At 46.6% G+C, this 23,010-nt stretch overlaps 1 protein-coding gene across 1 annotated transcript in view; it reads right to left on the reverse strand.

Annotated features, from left to right (window-relative positions):
• Nucleotides 1–23,010, reverse strand: part of Alk (ALK receptor tyrosine kinase) — a 700,602-nt gene that overhangs the window by 85,386 nt on the left and 592,206 nt on the right. The window contains exon 9 of the mRNA XM_055627271.1: nucleotides 15,129–15,298. Coding sequence (XP_055483246.1) covers nucleotides 15,129–15,298 — 170 coding nt within the window. The remainder of the gene's footprint in view (nucleotides 1–15,128; nucleotides 15,299–23,010) is intronic.

Genomic DNA, 23,010 nt, shown 5'->3' on the forward strand with positions numbered 1-23,010 from the left:
CCTACCAGTCAGCCGCCGGGCCTCTTAGTGTGGATGGGATGATGTAAGCTGGGGCTGGAATGCTTTCTAAACACAAGAGTCTCTAAGGCGTTTGGTGAGACGATGGCAGTGGGAGCTGCTGTTTAAAAGTATTTAACTGATACTGCAAGGTGCCCATATTTTGTGTGAGGGGCACTCGGGACAGGAGGAAAGACTCAATCAGATGGCACCATGAACACATAGGATGCTTGCCCCTGTTCACTCTGGGGCCAGAGACTCAGGTAAGGGGACAGGTGGGGCAAGTGTAGATGAGGGTCAGACAGAGGTGGCAGATATGGGCAAGACAGTAGTGAAGTGCAGGCAACGTGGGACTGGGGGTTGGGGCAGCAGGTGACGGGGCATGGTACCACAGGGCTAATTCTCGGAGTTCATCTTCTGGGAGGGAACTGGCCAAGCGATGAGGTGGGTGCTGGGCCAGCTGTGATTTTGGATGCTTCCTGGTTGTGTGTCTCCAGCAGAGCCACAGGAGAAGAGACCCTGCTAGGCGATCCCTGCTGGAGGCGAGCAAGATTCCTGTGTGTCCTGAGTCCTTCCTGTCCAATTACTCTTTTATGATCACTTTCCCAAGGCCACAGATGCCAGGTCATTCACCAGAGTGAGCTGTGGGCTCAGGCTTTAGGTTCCGAGTACAGGTAGAGCACTCCAGGACTGCTGGTAACAGCCTCAGTTCACGGCACATTACTGCTAATATGACAGCAGACCAACAAACACACAGGTTACCCCTCTGGCCCTGCACCAACATTTTCACTCGAGATGGGGAGGGAAAGTGATGTCTCCACGGCTAGAAGAACTGTGCTTCCCGAGTGAGACATCTAATTAAGGAAAAGGCACAGTAAGGTTTTTGGGACTCGCCTTGCTATCCAGAAGCCTGACAGGTGGGCCTCCCCTTTCTTTGGCTGTGCGGTAACTATCAGGTTGGCTTGGTTCTCTCTGTTTCTCTAAAATAGATTTGTGATTACAGGAGTTGGTGTTGGCTTTACCTTATTTGTTTTGTTTTTCTTGTCTAAACCACACTTGGCTAGAGGTCTTGGCTCAGGCCTGCTTTTGCATAAGGATGCAGCCACTTTTCCATCTTCTGCAAGCTTTATAGACAGCCTGTTGAAAATTAGCCGAGGAGGATTCTGGGAGGTGATCATTTGGGCCATGGGCCAGGTTTCCAGGAGGCAGCTCAGGAAGCGGGTACTTCCGGTACTCACCCAGCAGATCTTCGCCGAGGCCATGTGAATGCTGCTCACGCACAGCTCGGAAAACGCACTGTCTCTCTCATTCAGGCAACAGACTGTTAATGGGCAGTGAATATGAGGCCTTATTCGAAATCCTCCCAGCCTCGGGGATTGACAAACCTAATTAAGTTCACTTAATGATTCTAAGTAGCTGACAAAAAGGTGTGCATGTGAATGTGGACTGAGGGAATAAGAAGGCTTTGGTGAGAGAGCAAAAGAATGCTGCATGGTTGTAAGAGGTGTTTGATGGATGGGCGCCATAGCTCCGATTCCTTCCCTGGCCATTTAGTAGGATCCAAAGAGGCGGGACAGGGAGGGGGTCCATTTTCACAGCTGGGGCTTGTCTGGGACCTGGCTGCTTAGGATAGAACTGGCAGATGCTGTCGAGAGAAAAACCACTTTCTCCCATTTCTTATTGCACAGTTGATTTGTTCAGTAAAAGTCTTCTGAAATGGACTGTCGCAAGGCTGGGGTCGCAGTATGCATTTCTATTAGAACAGTGTCTGCAACGAAAAAGCCCTGCCTCATCCATCCCATTATCTGCATAATTGACTTCAGTTAGCAGCTGCAAAGGAGGGGCTGGGCTAGGTAGGGGGCAGCTGTGGATTCCCAGGACCTGCCCTGGTTGGATCTGACCAGGCAGTGGCTGCACAGGTGTTCATATGCTATGACTCGTTGGGAATAGGAATAACACCATGTTGAAGGTCAGGCTAAATTGGGCATGTTTCCGCATCCCACACAGTCCAGCTCTCTGAGGTAATTTACCACCTCAAGCCTTGGTTTCTCCTCTGGGCATAGCACCAAGAGAGAAGTCAATACAGAGTTTCTAGGGCTGCCAAGGGTCGGAGAGTTCTTTCTTTCACGAGGCTGGTTGTGGTGCGGGAGCCATCTGGAAAGATGGAAACCAGTCTTCAGATAAACTGCACAGAGAGTTATAGAGCCCCGCCCCCCCTGCAGGTCAGGGCTTCCAATCATTGGCTTTCTCTTTTGTTTATTTTTACTTTCTTCTGTGTAGTGTATGCACTTGTGCGTGCACACATGGAGGCCTGAGGAAGACATCAGGCACCCTCCTCTATGATTCTGTTGCTGAGCCTGCTGATGGGCTGGTGGCCGCCAAACTCCAGCAATTCCCTGGGCTCATCTGTCCTTCCTAGTGCTGGGTTCCGGGTGCATGATGGCAAGTTCAGTGCTTTTATGGGCACTAGAGACCCAAACTTAGGTCCTTGTGTATGGCAGCAAGTGTTCTTACCCCCACCAGCCATCTCCCCACCCTTAAACATTGGCTTTCTATGTTCACTTTTGGGGACCAACACTGAAGGATTCTGGGAAGGAGAAACTAGGTGTCAGATAGGCAGAAGGCAATCTTCAGTGAGTTCCTTCTTTGCTATCTCAGTCCTTCAACCTGTGTCATATCTGTTGCATTCTGGTGTGGGGAGCAGGTTTAAAGGGGAAAGCAAAAGACAGGGGACCTTGTTTTGTGGGGCTCTGCCCTCTCCCCGGAGGTGGTGATAGACAAAAATGCTTAATCTACAGGCTTGACTGTGCTAAGTCCTGGGTGGAAGCAGAGTATAAAAGGGAGTTAAGGAAAGAGAGAGGAATATAGAGAGGAAGAGGAGAAAGGGAAGGAGGAGGAGGAGAGAGAGAAAGAAAATGAGAACACCCATGCTCACTCATGCTCTACTCCTACCCCAGTTTGCACACTCACTCACAGAGGCATGCAGGCAAAAATTTGCCAAAAAATATGAAGAATGTTCAAGATCTCTTTGGAGCATCGTTTGCCTTAGCCAGTTACCTACTTAGAAAAAGCAGGCTTCTCATTTCCCAGGCCGTGTTTTCTACCATCTGTTGTAGAACCATCCAGCTCAACTAGTATCACACACAATCCAAAGTTCAACCGTCCTTTGGGACAACTGAGGCCATGGAAGACTGTCTAGGTTAGAAGGTACCAAATCTATCCTTCTTAAAGACTGGGCTGTCCACTCCTATGTCTCAGGACATGCTGACAAAAAGGTGTGTGTCTGAATGTGGACAGAGAGTTCCCATGATGCCATGACTTCTCTGCTTCCGTCCCTGTTGGCATGTGGCATGGAGGCCTGAGAGGGTACCAGATAGGGCAGCCTTACAATAATGAAAGGATCCAGGAAAAGGATGGTTTGGACTTCATTCTTCCCTGAGAGGAGCATCTCAATGGAGGTGAACTGGCAATCTTTTTTGCTTTGAGGCATTGAGTCTCACAGTACTGTTGTAGAGTAGGTCAGGGCTACAAACTTGGTGGGACCCTGGGCAAAGTACAAGGACTTAAAAGGTGCCATCTAAGTATTGTCACACTACCTTTCTCTAGGAAGAGAGCTTATACTTCATTGTTCCAGTTTCATATTCTATTTTAATGTTAAATCTGTGCTTCATTGGACAGCGTGACAAATTATACATATCCTCTGCCTCGGAGCAAAGATCATCTCTGCCCATGTTATGAGCCAGACACTTGTGCCTGCTGTAGCCAGGAGCACAGAGCATTGACCTTGTCATAAGGAGCTTGAATACTGTGTAATTCATATTATTCAATGACTATGGGACTCCTGAACTTCTTTTTAGTTCTGAGCCCTACAGGGCTAAAATCTATTCAAACCAGGGAACATGCTGATTGTGACTGGTGAAAGAAAAGCCAAGGAAGACTTTGGAGAAATGGATGTGTTGGAACGTGGCAGAGCTATGGACAGAAGCACATATGGACGTTACTCTGTGATGTCATGAGATGCCAGTCAGGCAGCTGGCAATGTGGGTCCTGGGCTCATGTGGAAACGAAGATGTGTCAATCATTTGCTTGGGAGTGAGGGTAGAAGTTATGTCAGCAAGGCTCCTCCTGGAGGACAGAAAATGTTTAGTTGGATTCTGCTTTGCTCCAAATATTAGAAGCTCAATTATCCCCTAGATTCCAGATTTTGTGCCTAAGGGGCAAAGGGTTGAGAACATAGGACCTCATTTTCACAAGCGTTAAGAGTTATGAAAAACACACATACATCTGTTGACTTGTCAACTGAACTGTGTATGTTACAAAAAAATATCGAGCGGATCTTTACATCAGCTATTACAAAGGGGCTTCACGTTGTGCCATTTTGAACAACTGCCTTTTAAACCAGGCACATGGGCCTGATCTGCCTCAGTGCTCTGCACTCTTGATAGTGGAAACTGAGCAATCAAAAGCAACAGCTTGTCCCAAACGTCACAGTAAATTAGCATTAGAAATGGGATTGAAAGCTCAGAATTACTAATCTACTCATTGCTCCAATGATCTGAGATATTTTCGGAGAAAGGAAACAGGGCCAGATCCTTCCAGAGTCATGAGTGTTTGATTTATACATATCAACGCCTGCGTGCGCACTGCACGCCAGGTCAGCAGCCACATAGCAATGCCTGGGTGCACATTGCATGCCGGGACACCAGCTATATCTTCTCCCCTCTCAGAGAGCAGCTCCAAAGCTTCTCCTGAGCCATTTTTGGTAGGCAGCAGAAGCTGGGACCTCTGCAGCAATGCCTCCCCATCTCCCCCTTCTTGAGTTCCACTTCGAGGCTCTGATCATTTCACATTTGGTTTTCCCAGGAATCTCTACCGGACTCAAGACCCCAGTGAGCACAATGGGCTTCACAGTCCTATTACCTATGCTCACAGATCAAAGCACACGGCCTCATGCCATTCCCTCTCACTCGTGATGGCTACACACAATCCCCTGACACAACCCAGAAACAACAGAAAACACCCCTGTCTTTAGACCTTTGCTTACCCTGAGGCTGTCTCTAGATTGAACGGCCTTGACTCTAGCACATTTCTCTAAGATCTGAGTTTTTCTTGAGGGCCGACTAATTAGCTCACCCCCCCTCCCCCCACCTTTTGAATTGCCCTGACTGCTTGGATACTGGGAGATCTTGGGAGCCTGCAAAATGCTAGGGAGTTAGGCTGCAGCTGAATGCTTGTATTCTCATGTATTTTCAATGCCATTCAGAGCCTGTAGCTTAGAAAGAGGCTGACCACATGCATGGACAGAACTTAATATACAATTGCTGACAATCTGACAGTTAGTAACAAACACCTCTCCAGATACTTCTTGGTTCCATGTCTTGCCCACAGACAGAGACTAGGCTCTGTCATTTTACTGTCAGTGTCTTTCAAGCACAGTTATATGTCAGAGTCATTTGGGGGAACTTCTTGAAGTTAGGATTTCAAGCCTACAATACGGCCTTCTGATCAGAGGTTCTACATGTGGGGCATATGGATTTTCTGGGTGGCAGTTCAGGAGAGAGTTTTCTGGCTCATAATAACACTCACCCAGATTTGTGGGTCTGAAACTTTTGTGACAGTCTTAGGCCTTTTCAAAGTACTCTTTTCATGCCTTTTGTTTTTGTTTTTAGAAAAGAAAAACGTTGGGATGATTTCTACCAGAAAGTTAAGAATTTGCTGCATCATAAAATTTTGGGAATGAAACATTCGCACCTCAGAATAGATCCTGGAATTGGTTTCAGCTCTGAGTTATGAAGCTTGTGTACATGCTGGCTGATCAGTGCTCAGAGCAGCTAATAAGGGAGCTGAACTCTCAAGGGGCAGCCTGATAGATGCCCACAGATGAGAGCTATAGCTCTATTTCTTGGCACAGCTGGTGGCTTCTTCTCCCTCCTCCTCTTCTTCCTTCCTCTTCCTCCTCCTATTCCCCCTTTGCTTCTCCCACTTCTTTCTCTTCCTCCTCCTTTTCTTCCTCTTCTTTCTCTTCCACCTCCTCCTCATTTCTAATGTGGGCATTTTCTCTTATGTGGGCACACAGCTAGACTGCATTTTTTAGCATCCTTGAAGTCTGAACTCTAGTCAATGGAAAGTAAGAAATAATAACACATGAAAATCTTCAAATGTCTCTCTCTATGCTCTTCCTCTGCTGGCTAGCTACATGCAAACTATTCCAAGCTGGAGAAAAGGTCACTGCCACAGAGTGGGAGGGGTGTGGGTTCCTGAACTCACCAAGCACACCCATGTCTGATTTTACATGAAATGAAGTTCATTCCTGTAAAGCTCTGGGCACTGAAGTAGCACTGGAGCACTTTGGGTGCCGTCTCCCAGCCATCAAGCAGCGCTTCTCAGGTGGGATGATGACTAACCTGCTCATGGTGGTGATGGATGGATTCTGCACTTTGCTGCCTACAAGTGACCATAGAACCCTTCTCTTCTAGCTGCCAGCCTTTCCCTCCCTACACACTCTGGCACCGTGCTAGGACCTGGGGCACCCTGGTGAGCCAGGCCGAGTGCATTGAGGGAGAAGATACACTGGGGCAAAGATGTCACTGTTCTCATGTGTGCATGCTGTTCATGAGGCTCTGGGCTTGGGCCCTTCCTCGTGTCCTTAGATTTTTTTTTTTTTACCTGTTTGATGACCATAGGCCTACATCTTTGTCTGGAGGACTGTGTGGCTGCCTGGTTCCACCTAGGTTATGTTTGGCTTGCTCTTCCAGGTCAGTCTTTTTTTTTTTTCTGAGTCCTTCTTGAGTGACTGGGCCCTGTTGGTTTTCACTGAGCTCCCCATGGCTGACGACTGCTCTACAAAGCCTCCAGGTGGCTCAGGAAGAGACTCTATGGCATAGTTTTGTAATAGCAGCTTTTTCTGTAACGTAACACTGCTGCCTATGATCCTTGATATTCTAGAAGCCACTTCTTGACACTGATAGCAGGCGTTGGAAAGAAGCTGGATTCTGAGTTACAAAACCTCTTTGCTTCCTGGATGTGGACTGGACTATGGCTTCTCTTCAATAAAACTGAGCCTAAAGGTCCACATTTTGATAATGAAGGTAAGAAGGCACAAAGACATAGTTCAGTGAGGTTCTCTTATGCCCTCCGGGAGGCAGAAGGAAGGTGACTCTTCCCTACCAAGAGCCTTCACCTTGAAGACAGCCAATGAAGCCAGGGGTCCATCTCATATCACTTCAAGAATGAAGGCAAGTGTGTGTGTGTGTGTGTGTGTGTGTGTGTGTGTGTGTGTGTTTTGTGAAGGATGCGAGCCCCTTTGTGGGAAAGCTTGTTAGGCTCTGTGGCCTAATTTATCTACTGTTTCTGCAGGCTCAGGGTACTGACTCAGGCTGGTGTTGTCAACAGTGCGTCTGAAGCCCCAGCCGCTGCAGCACTGAGCCACCTGTTGGGAGAGCCAAGTCCTTTCTGTTTCCCCCTGGTGTTTCACCTCAGGAAGGACATGTGAGGTAGCCCTCTCTCACTTCTACGGTGGAGTCTGTGAGATTCCCTAGGCCATCTCCACGTGTGTCTGCTGGTTGAAAGAGACCCCCTGACTTTTTCTTCCTTAACGAGTGCCTCTCGATCATCATCATTTAATCTCATTAAACCACAGTTTTCAAGAAATCCTTCCTGTAGCCTGGCTGGCAGAGAGATGTCCCTGCATTGTACCCAGAGAGGTGCATGTTGGGAAGAAAGGCACCGAAACAGCTGCAGTTTTATTAGACCCCATGCTGCTCTGGATTCTCAAACTCCCTTCTCAGCACCCAGGCACACAGCATCCTGTTTTCCTGGCGAGGCTCTGTGTGATAGTCTTTTTTGAAAACTAAGCTGTTCCAGAATAGATGTGGGAGCCCATCATCCAGCACTAGACAGGCAGCAAATACTGGTTGGATAATACATACACGCTGCTTGGGTGATGATGAAGGTTGACACCATTTATCCTGAGAAGCTTCATAGGGTAATTCCTGGGTAAGCAGAAGATGAGAGTGGGCCCGGTGGGACCTGGGATCTCAATCTTCTCATCTGAAAGTGGATCCTAATGGCCCTGGGTGTGGACCCAAGTGGGCACCCTGTGCTAGGAAGAGCTATACTCCCCTCCACCCCCGCCCCCAGGCAGAGCTGCCTAGTGGTTGTGGGTAAACAATGAGGGCATACAAGAACCTCTGTATGAGAGGTCTGCCAGCAGAGGGCAGACAGTGCTGGCTTGTGGGGCTTTGCATGGAGACATCTCCCTCTCCTATTCTGCATGCCTCTTTGCTGCGGAGGGAGTAGCCTGGAAGTAAAACAGTAATAGAAATTTGAAAGAAGGGGAGGGCAGGCAGGAGAGAAGAGGCTCAGAGCTAGTCCCTCTGCTGTGTTTCCCTGGTGACTGAGAAGGTCTCTGTCCACCCTGTTGTGCAGTTTTAGGGCTAGGTTTCCTCAGTGTCCTCCTGGCAATGAAGTTCATTCACAGCTATAGGGAGGTAGAGTTGCGAAACGTACAACTAAATGTCTTTCGTTCTTATACCTTTGTTGGACACGGTACATCCAAATATCCGTAATTAGAAATCCCTGTCAGAACCTATGCTTGGTTTTGGAGTGGGAGCATATGGTGGAGGGGCAGCCAAAGGCATGCTAGAATGATGACCTGGGAAGGCATGGGGAGGGGGCATAGTAGCCTAGAAATGAAGGGGGAGCCATCTCTTTGGGTGATGCTGTCCGTGTTGGAGGTGTGAGATAAAGAAGATGGGCAGAGTAGCCTGGAAGGGAAGTGTCTTCATCAGAAGGTAGTGGCAGGGATTGAGAAGGCAGACAAGGTGCCCCTTAGCAGAGAAGAATAATTTCTATTGAACTAATTATTATCACAATCTATAACACAGCTCGTCTAAGGTTTGTGTGTGTACTTGTGTGTACATGTTGGTGTGCATTTGAGTAGAAACTAGATGTTGATGCCTTCCACATTATGAGATAAGGTCTCTGACCAAACCTGGACTTGGCTACAGCGGCTAGCCAGCGCGGGCCAGGATTCTGCCTGTCTGTGCTATGAAGAGTTTTGTTTTGTTTTTTTTTTTTTTGTTTTGTTTTTGGACAAGTTCTCATTGTGTAACCCTAGCTCCTCCGGAACTCACTATGTAGAACGTGTTGAACTTGAGCTCACAGGGATCTACCTGTCTCTGCCAACCAAGTGCTAGGATTAAAAGTATGTGCCACCAGGCTTGGCTTGGCTTTTGTTTTTAAAACATAGGTTTTGGGGAACCAGACTCGTGTCTTCATGCTTTGCATACAAGCGCTTTACACTCTGAGCCAGCTCCTCAGCCGCTACATTGTAAGAGATAAAAATTATTATGGGCTTCAGGGGTTTATAAAGCAAAGAAAAAAACAAGCAACCAGCTTGAAATGTGTAAGAGATATGGTCTAAAAATAACCCAGAACCAAAATATTTTGTCAGTCACAAGGCCTACCGTGAACCCAGTCTCCGACCTCTCACCAAGTAGTGCGTTGCATTTCCTCAGGCAGGGCCTAGGAAGCAGACTGGCCTAAGGGTTAAGGGAAAATCACTTAACCTTTTTAGCACTCAGATTTCTCCTACATAAAGGGAGTTAATTATAGTTTCTGTCCCAAGGGACTCTTCGAAGGATGAAAGGAGATAATACATGCTAAGTACTTGCTACAGTGACTGGCTTGCAGTATGCTCTCAACCCATGTTAGCTCTGACCAGCATTTGAAACCCATCCATGGCTGCACCAGGAAGCTGTGATGCGATTTATGAAAAATGCCAGTTAAACCCAACCTTTCCAAAGGGAAGGGAGGGCATGTCTGGACCTGTGAAGCCACCTCACCTGCCGTGTCCGGAGGCCTATACTTGTCTACGTAGACAAGAATGAAGACAGTGCCCCTGCTAATGCTTTCCCTGGGTGCAGAGAGATGCTACATGAAGGCAGAATACTGCCATCCATAGTTTCCCTATGTAAAATAGCGAGGCTGTGGATGATAGCCAAAAGTTGAATAGGAAAAAAAAAGTCTTTATGGCATTTCTGGTAAGAATGCACAGAAACATAACTCTCTGTTTATCCGCGCTCATTTGGAAGATGCATTTGTGAAACATCTCACTTGTCGTTTAGGACAAAGGATGCAAAAGGGAACAGGAAACCTAAATATCTCCAGAGGGAACATTTTTTCTTGTTAGGCTATGTATATAGCATACAGCTAAAAGCCTTCCTAATGACGGTGTTGGGGAACGGAGCTCGCGCAGGTGTGATAAGTTACATGCTTTCTATTTGACTGTACGATTGCAGTGATTTGTGGGACCTGATTTGATCCATGGTATCTTCCAGATCCATCTCGTAATGAGCTCAATGCAGCAGCCTCTACTTTGTAAGCTTGTCAAAGCTTAGGGAAGTGGGAAACACTGTGTTTAGTGTGAGAGAGGATTATGAAGAGGAAAACCAGGAATGTATGCCCAGAAGAGACTGGTGATTACAATAAGGGGAGAGAACTTGCTTTTCTTCCATCTGGAGAAAGGCAAAATTAATTCCAGAAGAAATAATGGCATCTACATTTGAGGAGGGAGAAGAGGCGGGGAGGAGAATGAAGCAAGGGGCAACAGTTGCCCAAGGTAGATGTCTGACCACGGCACAGCCTTTAAACACATTTGAATTGGTGCTGTCCTTCAGAATTACTGAGAGAGCACATATCTGTATTCCAGGGATGTTGCCAGTGCTCAAGACATCCCAGGCACTGCTCTTAGGGCTTTTCTTTCATTGTTATTCTTTGCAGTCTGGTTGTAGAGTTATGGTAATTTCATAATGATGACTGATGATTATGCTACTCCTATCACTCTGCAGAGTTGTGAATGGACAGAAGAAACGCCATTCATGGAGGCACAGCTTCCAGCTGCCAGCCTTTTATACCCATGGCGTAGTTACCGAGCTTTTGCAGAGGGACTGCTGTGGTGTGGGAGTAATCTGCCTTCAGTTCTTTGGTCTCCATGCTCAGTTCTAGCTCCCAGTTCACGGGCACTGGGGCACACGATTAAGATCAAAGTCTTACTTATAAAGCAGTTCTGACAGGACAGTGACCACAGATTAAAAAAAAAAAAAAGCACAGGCACCAGGCATGTCCCCAAAGAGGGTTCACGGTCACAAGAGTAACAAATGCTGTTTTGGTTCTTCTGACGGGACACAGGTGCTGCTTTGATATATGGAACGCTTCATGGCTGTATTTATTATAATGTGGTTTTGTCTGTTTTGCTAGACACAGGTTGAACAGGAGAGGAGTGCTGGATGGATTCCAAGGGTGAATTCTCTCAGTTCATTCAGCTGGCATCTGGAGGTATACTCAATTTTCCTCAATACATATTCTGGCAATGTAGATTTATTGAGCTTTCTAGGTGTTAGGTGTGGTACTAGGTTCAGAAATCAGTGACATAAAAGATAGGGGCATGATTTCTGCCTTATGAACCAATTCAAATATTTAAAAAATCATAAGAAAGTGACAAAAAAGTACAGGGATATCTCTAGAGCCACAAAAACACACTGTAGGTACACAGATAGGCCAGGACTGAGGGAAGATGTCTTTAAAAAGTGAATAAGGGGTGATATTTAAAGGTGTGGATAGCAAAGGAAGAATATTGATGTGCAGATAACGGAGGGAGGAAGAGAAGAAGAATGAACGATATGAGATACTGAAGTTGGGGTTGGACGCCTCACACAGAACCTTAAATAAAGGTCTTATAAAGAGCATAGGAGACACCTTAAAAGCCATAGGAAGCCTGGAAAAGGAATAGATTTATGTTTAACAGGATTGCTCATGAGCTGTCCAGGGGCTGTGTGCATCATATCTTTGATAGGATGATAAAAATACTTCCTAATGTGTAAAGATTAGATAACCTGGGAGTAGAGATGATTTAAGGAAGCATGGAGGATAGTGTTTCCAATGGATTCAAGGTCTATGATTGGGGTGCTGTTAAAGAAAGAGGTGCTGAACAGTGAAAACTTGGGTCTTCCTGAGGAAGCCTTGTGGGATGAAGGCTGAGGACACACAATGTTAATGTCAACCACATGAGGTGGGAGAAGGGAGCTGGTTTGCCTTTGTCTTTTGTTCATCTTCTTTTTCTCTTTCCCTATTTGGTTTCTTCTTCTTCCTCCACTTTCCTGTTTTACTTTGTGGCAATCCAGGCAGCCATGGGCTCTCTCTCCTGGGAGGAAGTCAGAAGAAAGTGCTTCTTGTACCTCCATCAGTGACTAGAACCAAACAGAGTGCCAATGGCTTATATGTAGCTGCAAGAACCTCACCTTTAAAGGTCACATGACTACATAGCATCGCTAAGATGACTATGTGACTCTCCTGAGGCACCATGTGGGTGAGGAGGAGCCACTGTCATTTTTAGTTATGTTCCTTATTAGCAGTTTTTACTGATTAAGCATATAATGTGGACCAAGGAGTTTACCAAACACTCTTCTTTGCCAAACCTAAGAGGCAACTGTATGTCTCCGTTTTGCGGAACATGCTTTATGCTGGAAGATCAGTGGCTGGATTTGTACTGTTTGTTCAATAAATTACTTATGAGGCCACTTAAAGGCTAGAATGAAAGATGTTAAAATGAAAACTCACTGACACCCTATTATGCATAGATTCTTTTGATAATCATATCATTTATTCCCGTAACAATCTGGTGAAGCCCTACTGCTTATGGGAGGGGATGATGAGGCTCAGGGAGGCTCAATAAATGGGATGAGGTCACACAACTGGCTTGTGAATGCCTGGTTTGAGAGCCTATGCTCATTTGTCAGTGTTCCCTTCCAGCTGTATCCTCCAGTTGCTGCTACCATCTAGCCTGATTTTAGCAAGTGAAACTGTCAGCCAGTTCACCTGTGGATCCTCTTCTTATGCTTCTAGTTTGCATGCCTTCCATACTGCCTCTAGCTTTGGGAGCAGGAAGGTGGCTGACAGGTTCTTTGTGAATGGAGACAAGTTACCCCCAACATTGCCCTGTAATCACGCATGAAGTAGGTCACAGTGCATTACAAACAAAGCTGGCTTTGGTCTAAATCCTCAAATGGACACTTTGGCCCTCAGCATCAATATTGGAAACATCAGTCTGCTAAACAGCCTTGAGAGGGGGAAGAGGAAGGAATAAAGTCTCCTTCAAAGGAGTCTGCTGTGGAAGAGAGCGAACAGAGTCAACATTTTATTTCCTCAAAATCCCCTGGAGTGGCTATGAAAGAGAGAACTTGCTGGGTTGAGGAGAGAGGGGGAAAACAACACTTTGATTCATCTGAATTAATTTTCCATCTCCCAGGAGGGATGGCTCCAGCATCGTCAGCAAGGTTACAATCTCTGTGCGCAACCCGCCACAATCCCAAAGAATAGAAGACCAGCCTACAGAGGCTGCACCCACACTTCTCCCTTCCTTCACTTTAATTAAATCTGTTTGTCCCCGGGTCATTGAGCCTGGGGAAGTCCATGGGCTTTGATCATCAAGCCACATACATCTCAAGGTATGGGTAGCTGCTGTTCAGAGTTAGGAGGGCGGCCGCTCCCTATGGCAGGAGAGCTTCCATTAAAAGGTGTAAGGAACAGCATATCATGAGGTTCAGGAGAAGAATTCAAAGCCCAGATCCACATGTATGAAGCTTCTTAACAATAGTCATCACCCTCTACCCTGCCTCAAGACTTTGGTCTTCATAGGGAGGTTCACCAGAATGGTGATTTGAGTATCTTTTCTGAGATGATAGTGGGGGCTGCTCTGGATGGTAGAGTTTGATGTTAAACCAATAGCAGATGGCTTTCCCTTCTGTCCCTTCTGTAGAAATGATGCTCCCTGCCTTTCTCTATAGAACATGTTTACATTCCTGGGACATTCAGTATAGCACAGTAGAGCATCACAGAAGTTCTGCTGTGCCAGGCCAGTTTTACTCAAGCACTGCTTGCCTCAGGCTGACTGAAGGTGGCAGGGTAGGGCCATCCTAGGGAGACAAGTGGCAGCTGAACTCCACAGGCTTCTGCTCTAATCCAATGTCACGTGGAGCTGGAGACCTTGTAACCCAACTCTAGCCATTCGGAAGTGGGGAGAATTGAGGCTCAAAGGAGCCAAGCATCTTTCCAAGGTCGCAGAGGTCACTGGTACTAGAATCTGAGAAGAACCTGGGACCTTGGCAAAAGCTCTTCTCTAATCAGTGAGAATGTGGCATCTCCCCTTGTCAACCTGCCTAGGGAGCTGAATCAATAGAGCAGTAGCCACCAAGTTTCAGCCTTGGCTCTGAGGCCAACTTGGGGGGGAGGTACTTTGCTCCTTTGATTTTCAGCTTCTCCTCTTTAAGAGAAGAGTAGAGAATAGTGAAAAAGCTCCCTCACCTTCCAAGGTTTTGTTGTTAATGGGGGGGGGAGTGAATAGCAAATGGGAAAGGAAGGCAACATGCATCAAGTGAGGGAAAATGCCACAGAGGTATGAAACCTGAGTATTACTCGGTAGTAGCTTGAGTGCCTCATTGTCAGATCCCTCCACAGACAGATCTTGAAGGAAGCTAATCAGGCCAGGGGAGAGCTGCAGGAGATGAGCGTTCATTAGCGCGCCACCCCTTGAAGCATCTCCAGCTCCCGGCAATCGGCAGGAGATGTTCCTGTCTCGGTGTGTACACGTGCGTGGTGGTTAACGCTGACTGCCGACTTGACAGGATCTGGAATTGCCTAGGAGATGGACCTCTGGGCATCTCGGTGAAAGAGATTTTAGATTGGGTTAGCTGGGGTGGGAAGACTCAACCTAAATGTGGATGGTTCAATGAGGCACAGTGTTGGACTGAAGACAAAGGAGAAAGCCGGTTGAGCAGCAGCATTTATCTCTCTCCGCTTACTTGCGGTGGAGGCGACGTCACCAGCTGCCTCATGCTCTTGTCATCATGCTATCCACACTATGATGGATTGGACCCTCAAACTATGGGCCAAAAATAAGCCCTCCCTTCCTCAAGTTGCCTTTGTCAGGTACTTTGTCATAGCCATGAGAAAAATAACCAGTAAAATGTCTTAGATAAAGGGCACAGTGACTGGGAGAGCTTCCTACTTCGGCACCGTGCCTTGTAGACCAAAACGAAATGTGTGTGTGTGTGGGGGGATGGACAGTCACCCACCTGTCAGTCACATCGAGGAGTGGCAACACGGTCCAGTGCCACAGGCTTGAGCCTTCGTTGGTGGCAACATGCCAGACTGTTCGGCTTTGTTCCTTCCCAGTTTTGTTCTCCACCAGCGCCAAGGATACATTTCCTCTTAAAACCCCACGGATGAGCCAGGACATCCGGAGCTGTGAGGGAGAGAGGCATCGGTTAATATGTTAGTGTTGAGTGGAGACCTCAAGCATCCTCGGAACTCTTGGCTGACGCTTAAAGGCCTTTGCTGGAGGCTCGCCTGAATTGGTCCAGCAAGGGGAGCAGGATGCCCGCTGCCTGATCTTGCTCACTGCTGCCCAAAGGGCTTTCACTGAAATTCAAGGGTCTGGGCAGGGACCATGGGTGAGCAATTCTGAGGCCTTATTGAGGTTGATGATACCACCCCAAATTTCACATGAGTCTATTTTTGCAGTGGACCAGTAGAGTTATTCAGTGGACTTCCTTAAGCACACATAAAGATTTCTGCCCGCGAACTTAAGTCACTATGTAACCTATTAAGGGTGGCTTTTTTTTTCATTCAATTTCTTTTGATTTAGGTCTAATAGATTTTTATATTCTTTCTAATAATTACAGGTCCTATTTGAACAGTGTCAGATCATGTTAGCTACTTCATGATTTGGTAGGCAAAAATAATACATGCATACACACACACACACACACACACACACACACACAGAGAGAGAGAGAGAGAGAGAGAGAGAGAGAGAGAGAGAACTATACATCATAATATCCTAATATAGTTATCTTCCCAAATGAGGATGCTGCTTTGCCAAACGGAAGCTTCAAGTGTGTGTTTTTGTTGTGCTGTAGGTTTCTATGGCACCATTCCCTAGACATTTGAAAGGGAATTGGAACTAATCGTCTTTCTAAGAAAGTTTTAACGTAGTCATGTTCAGAGGCAGTGCAAGCTACAAACAGGTTTAAAATAAGAGAGGTGCTTCCTAGAGACAATCTACAAACACTAGCTGAAATGTGAAGGAGATAATGCTCCAGCTCAGATTCCGAATGCAAAGGGTTACTGAAGAAAGAAGGGCAAACAGAGAGCACCCTGGACACACTGAGTTCTCATCAGCTATGGTCCTTGGATTCTCGAGCTGTTTCTCTGTAACTCCCAGCCTTCTTCAGCTCCTAACCTCTGACAGGTACCTGCCTTACAATTTGATCGGAGAGGACAGTACCACCAGCCATAGTAGCCAGACGATTCACACTGGCCTACCTACAAAACCCGTCTCTGACCAAGCCATGGCTGGGCCCTGGGTCCCAAACTGGCGAGTCTGATTTGCAGTCACAGCCTTGTCACATGTCTCTGTCCAGGGGAACAAATACTTGCCTCCATTGAAGCCTTTCATGAAGGAATCTGTCAATGTTATTTCTGTCTCTGCTCAGTTTTGTTGTATGTCTGAATGCCATCAGTTAAAGAATTTAACCAATCCTATCTTTGGTAATACTAAACACCCTTTCCTACAGTCTATGGTGTGCAGTATTCTGCTTCAGACCATGTCTGACCATGCTCTTTCTCATCTCGCTCCAGAACATTGTGGGTTTGAACTTGTCAAGTCAAACTGTTGCTCCTCAGTGCCCTTGGTGGTTGTTGGTTCCTCTCTGTGAATGTCCATATTTGATTTCCGGGCACACAGATCACATTGAGTAGTTCCAATCCTCCCTCAGACAGTCCTGGGCCCCAGATTCTGATGCAGTGATGTGATTTCCATGTTCCTGAGGAAGCTCTGCTGGACCAGACACCATCTCTGTCATTGTTTCCTTCCCAGCCTAAGCATCTGCTTACTTATCTGTTTGCTTCTGTCCTAGAGGGAGATACATACTTCATTTACTCCATCATCTGGTTTCCTGTTCTTCCCTCTTCTAGATCCTGTCCTTTCAATTTACCTTTTTTCCCCTACCATCTCCAATCTCTAATCTCTTCACCTCCAGCTCTCCTGTCCACAAAGAAGATTGCATCCCTCCCATTTTTGAGGAAAAAAAAAAAAAGGATTCTGTTTGATTCTTGTGGCTGTTTTGGCTTATAGCCCATGTCTGTATCTCCACTTAGATGTTCACATATTAGTGACAGGAAGGTAAATGGTACTTCCTTTTTATTCTCTTTCATGTTAGAAATGGAGCCTGAAGCCTTGTACATAGAAGGCAAGCACAGTACCACTGAGCTACATTCCCAGTCATTCTCCAACCTTTTCCCAGCCGGCTTCTATCTTCACATCTTCATTAATCTAACAACAGAAGACTCACTATACCCTTAGAACTTATTCTCTGAAGCACATCCACAGCCCCTGAAACACCCCATCCCCTCCTGCTCCTTTCTGAAACCTCCTGTGAACATCACATTTCCACTGCCACCTGTGACTCAGCTCAACAGCTTTCAATGGTTTCTTAGTCTGCACTAGAAAAATCAAGGCAGTCATAGTCCTCTGTGATCTAAGGAAATCAACGTGCTTTCTACTCAGAGATTACTGATGGAGCACCCAGGCTGAGTCACGTGCATGGGGCAGAGATAGATACAAGAGGTTTCTCCATCTTCTGGTAATATGTTTTAGTTCAGTCAGGGTTGGAGAGGGAGAGAGAGAGACAAGCTAGAGAAGATAGAAGAGTGATAGAGGAAACAAGAGAGAGAAGATGAAAGGGAAGGGGAGGAAAGGGAGGAAAGGGAAAATGGAGGAAGGTTAGGAGGGAGATCACACATGAACTAGCTTAAAGCTTAAAGCACCCGTAGTCCTCCTGAGGAGGTCCATCAGACTCTTGGTTTCAGACTCTGAGGTAGTCATCTATGCATTCACAAATGTTTACTGTGGACCTACTTCATGGTTCACTCCAAGCAATACTTCCCAGTCCTCATATTGGGATATAAATCTAAGTCAGATTAAAACCATGTAATTAACTATGAGTGTGCTGAAAAACCACTTGACAGTCCATATAAGAGATGCAAGACAAAGTAAGACCCTTGACATTACTAAGGTTTCAGTCACCAAAGCCATTTGTCTCGACTGTTAAGAGCTCTTGGTAAATAGAATTAAAACAAACAATCAGATAAACTTTGCTTTCACCTTGTAACGGTACCACTTACGTTTATAACAGAAAGCACCTAAGAGTCAATATGCAACCTAAGGGATATATTTCAGTAGTGTCTGTTTCTTAGAAATAGATGAAGAAATCTTAGAATAAGACTGAAAACAGGGAGACAGTACACAATTAGTAAATGTGTTTGGCACCATTCAGTATTCCCTGATCTCTGAGTCAGTGTGGAGATGTGTCGATTCAGAGGCACTTCCTCAAGATGCAGGCTTTGCTCTGTAGACCAGGCTGGCCTCAAACTCAGAGATCCACCTACCTGCCTCCTGAGTGCCAGGATTAAGGGTGCACACCCCAATATCTGACTCCTAGGTCCGATTCTTAACTGCAGTCACCCCCCTGTGACCTCCAGATTTTGCCTCTGAGCCAGCCGTTGTTTTTCTTTCCAGAGTCTGACCCTCATACCAGACTCTGGGATAACCTGGAACTTGCTAAAAAGGGCTGGCTGCACACCTCCCGAATCAGAATCTGAGAGCAGAGAGGAACCGAGTGACAGGACAGCCTCCCCTGCTCTGCCCCGGTGTTATTATGACCCATTCACTATCTTTCCAGAATGCACTGGGAGCAACTGCCCTTTGCATCGTACAGAGTCTCTCAGCGGCTCTTTGAACCACTCTAGTTTCCTGGCTTGAGGACTATGGGTGAGCTAAGAGTCTGTCCTCTGAAATGCGGGCACATTAACTGTGCGATCTCAAAGTCCCGCTCACTCCCTCTGAGCCCCCACTTTGTTGTAATCATTGCTGTACCTACCCTGCCTAGCTTCAAAGGTTGTTATGGAGACTAAGGGAGGCTGAGAGGAGAGAGAGAGAATGTGATGCCATGAATGGAACATGAGATCCGTTATTTTCAACCTGGCCTGCAAACTGGGAACACCTATGGAGTTTTCTGAACTGCCAGTGTCTGGGCTCCACTGCAGAAGATTCTCATTGGAAGTTCTGGGTAGCAGTAGGCTTTAAAGTCCCTCCAGGTGATTCTGAAGTGCAGCCGGGTTGAGACCACTGGGGGGAGAGGATCACAATAGAGCAAGAAGTAGCCTGGCTCCCTCAGTGAGGGGTATTATTTCATTCATTAATTTAATCACTTTACAGCCTGATAGCAGACCCCTTCCTCCTCTCATTTCAGTCCCACCTCCCACTCCCTACCCCTAGCCCTGTCTCCTTCCCCTCAGAAACAGGGAGGCCCTCATGGGTACCAACCCACCATGGCACATAAATTCACAGCAGGACTAAGCGTATCCTCTCCCACTGAAGGAAGACAAGGTAGCCCAGCTAGGGGCAAGGGATACAGTGGCAGGTAACAGAGTCAGAGACAGCCTCTACTCCAATTGTTAGGGGACTCACATGTTAGGGGGACCACATGATGACCAATTTGCACATTTGCTATATATGTGTAGGTGGTCTAGATATGGCCCATGCACGCTCTTTGGTTGGTGGTTCAGTCTCCTGTGGGTTCAGGCTGGTTGACTCTGTAGGTCTCGTGGTGTCTTTGACCTCTCCAGCTCCCTCAATCCTTCCTCCCACTTTTCCATAGAACTCAAAGAGCTCCACCTATTGTTTGGCTGTGGGTCTCTGCATCTGTTTCCATTAGCTGCTGGATAAAGCCTCTCAGAAGACAGTTATGCTAGGCTCCTGTCTGCAAGCATGGCCGAGTATCATTAATAGTGTCAGGGGCTGGCTCTCTCTCATGGGGTGGGCCTCAAGTTGGCCTAGTCATTAGTTTACCATTCCCTCAATCTCTGCTCCATCTTTATCCCTACACTTCTCACAGGAAGGACAAATTTGAGTTGAAGGTTTTATGCATGAGCTCTTGTCCCTCTCCCTCCATCAGAAGTCCCACCTAGCTCCAGAAGGTGGTGACTTCCATTTCTATCTTGGTCTTGGAGTTAGAAGCAATTCTCAGTCACTAATGAATAGCTTTAAATGTGCCCACAGTTACTGAAGCAGAGTGAGGTGACTCTCCCATAGGAGGAGGACACGGCCTTCAGCAGAGGCCTTCCTGGGATGCCACATGATGCTCTCAGGTGACACTGAGGACAACTCAGGGAGCGAGAGTTCCCAAGGCTGAGGTTGAGCAGGAGTAGCCCGAGCCAGACTCCTCTCCTCTTGGACCTGTGGACTAAGATTCTTAGCAACTTCATTTTTTTGTGCATGTGTGTATGTGTGTTTGTGCATGTACAGGTGCACATTTGTTCATGGGAGAGGCTGTGTGTTGGGGCTAGAAGACAGCCTCAAGTGTGGTCTATTAGGTGTGGCCCACCAGGAGTTTTGTTTTTATTTTTTATTATTTTTTGTATTCATTTTGAGCCAGAGTCTTTCGCTGGCCTGGAACTCACAAAGTAGGCTCACTGGCTAGCCAGTCACCCACAGGGATCCCTGCCTGTCTCCACCTCTTATGGAGGGGATCGCAAGTGCAGAATGCCGCACCAGGCCTGTTCTTAAACAGGGATTCCGGGGGCTCAAACTCAGGTCTTCATGCAGGTAAGGGGAGTACTTTACCAACTTCATCATCTCCTCAGCCCACCAAGGCAAAGAACTGGAGGACTTAATATCAAGACTCCTAACAATCCCATTTAGTTGCTTGTGTCTAAAACCACTATGGTTCCTAAAGCTGGGTGTAGGCTCAAGTTCTTCCTTTGGATTTCCATTTCCCTTACCTAGCTCTAAAGAGTTCCTTGCATGACACTCAACGAAGAATCTCCAAGCCAAGTGTACCCAGCTTGGTCTTGACAGCAAGTTTCCAGTGTTACTGGAATTCAATCTTAGAAGACAGTCTTAACACTTGTTTCTATCTGGGTGTCCTATGGGGTATGGAGTCATTTTCTGATCAACGTTGAATGCCAGGAAACTGCATTAGCACTTTCCCACGTGCTGTCTTCTTTTTATACCCACAATCCCCACCCATGTAGGCTTTACTGTTGTGCTTTGAACATGAAAAGTCCCGTGTGTTGAAGGCTTGCTTCTCAATTAGTAGGCATAACCTTTGGGGGTGACTTAATATGGGCCTTGACTTTATGAAGGGATTATTCATGTGTGATGGCCTGGTTGGGAGCTGATGGGAAGTAGGAGGTGGGGCCTGATTAGAGAAAGTGGATCACTGGGGTGGGATGGGGGGTGCCTTGAACAGAACATCTTGTCCTAGACCCTTCCTATTTCAACTCTTCCTTCCTGGCTGCCATGGAGTGAGCCATGGCGTTCCCCACCATGCCCTTCTTCCATGCTGTTCTCATCTTGCTGTGGATCTACCTACACGCAATGGAGCCAGCTGACAATAGGCTGAAATCACCAGCCCAGGAATCCTTTGTCCTTTCTGTTGTTTTTCTTAGGTTATCTGTCACAGCAGCATGAGCTCGGCCTCTGTGCACTCATTTTTCAGAAACAAAGTTGTTTTTTGTTTCTCTCATGAGTGCAAGAGATTGTTCTGAAACAGATACGGGGTATGTTGAGGTATAGAGAGGTGAAGTCAGTCACCCACGGACGCTCAACTCAAATGCTACAGGTCGGGGCTCCACACGGCCTGTGTGCGCTCTTTCTACCATACAACATTCGAGGCCTGTGCAGCATGTTGTGGTGATCCTTAAAGCGTTAGGGGCTTATTGAAGACTCTAGATCCTTGCTTCATGATCATGGTCTGCAGCCCAACAGCCGTGGCATCCCCTGGGAACTATCTACAAATACAGGGCCTCCCATCCTAACCCGGCTCAGCTGAATCAGAATCTGTATGTTAACAAGATGTTATCTGAGGACTCTCAGATTGGAGGAATTAGGGAGATAGTGTATTTTAAGCCATGTGTTACCATTGTCCCTGCCAGCCAGTTAGTGGATATGTGTATGTATTTACACAAGTACACACAATCTTATACAAATATACATTTATAAAAAAGATAACCCTTGTTTAAGTCTGTAACAATAAGTTTTTTTTTTTAAATCCTTCTGGATGTTTCCTACTAGTTACAGGTTATAAATGGCAGGCTTCTGACTAATAAACTCTTTTGCATGCAGACAGCAAGTGAGACAAGTGAAAAGAGATACCACCAAGAGCATGCCACCAGCAATTATATCTCCTGGCTCCAGCTGGCTCTTTCACAAGGGCCTTTTTCCCCCTGCCTCTCAGTGAGGCCTGATAGACTTTCCAATTATGTGGTACCAGTGTTTGTCATTTTATTAATTAAAGTCCTGTATGTAGAGCAGGCACAGCATTGTGGCTAGGCCTAATGCTATTATTTCTCTCATGGCCCTTTTCTCCTCCAGAGGTAATTACTGCAATTTTATGTCTAGGATGTGCCCTGAGTTTGCTATGCATACCCGTGTCTGTTTCAGAACAATCTCTTGAACCCGTAAGAGAAAAAATTCATAGCAGAATTTCGGCGGAAAGATTCAATGGCAGCAAATCTTGTCCGTGCTGCCTGCAGCACCCTCACCTCTTGGGGAAGGGATTTTTATAGTTTTTCAAATTACTGAAGGGCAGTGGGAGTTCCACAATTAGAGCCCGAATCAAGGACAGATGCTCCAAGTATGTGTTTCATAGAAGTACAGAGAAGCACATTTTACTAGACAAAGCTGTAGAAAGATGAACTTGATTCAAGCATGAACAAGTATCCCAGATGCTTCCTGCATCAGGGGTCGCTTGGCAACCTTGATGACCAAGACTGTAGTTGTTTGTTATAAGGGTCACTCGCAAATGCACTGGGCGCAGGCTGTCAGAGTGTGAATGTGAGATGTCTCCCCACAGGCTCAAGTGTTCAGGTTCTGGGTCCCCAGATGGTGGC

Source organism: Psammomys obesus, unplaced genomic scaffold (genome assembly GCF_907164565.1).
Source record: "Psammomys obesus unplaced genomic scaffold, mPsaObe1.curated_primary_1811, whole genome shotgun sequence".
NCBI lineage: Eukaryota > Metazoa > Chordata > Mammalia > Rodentia > Muridae > Psammomys > Psammomys obesus.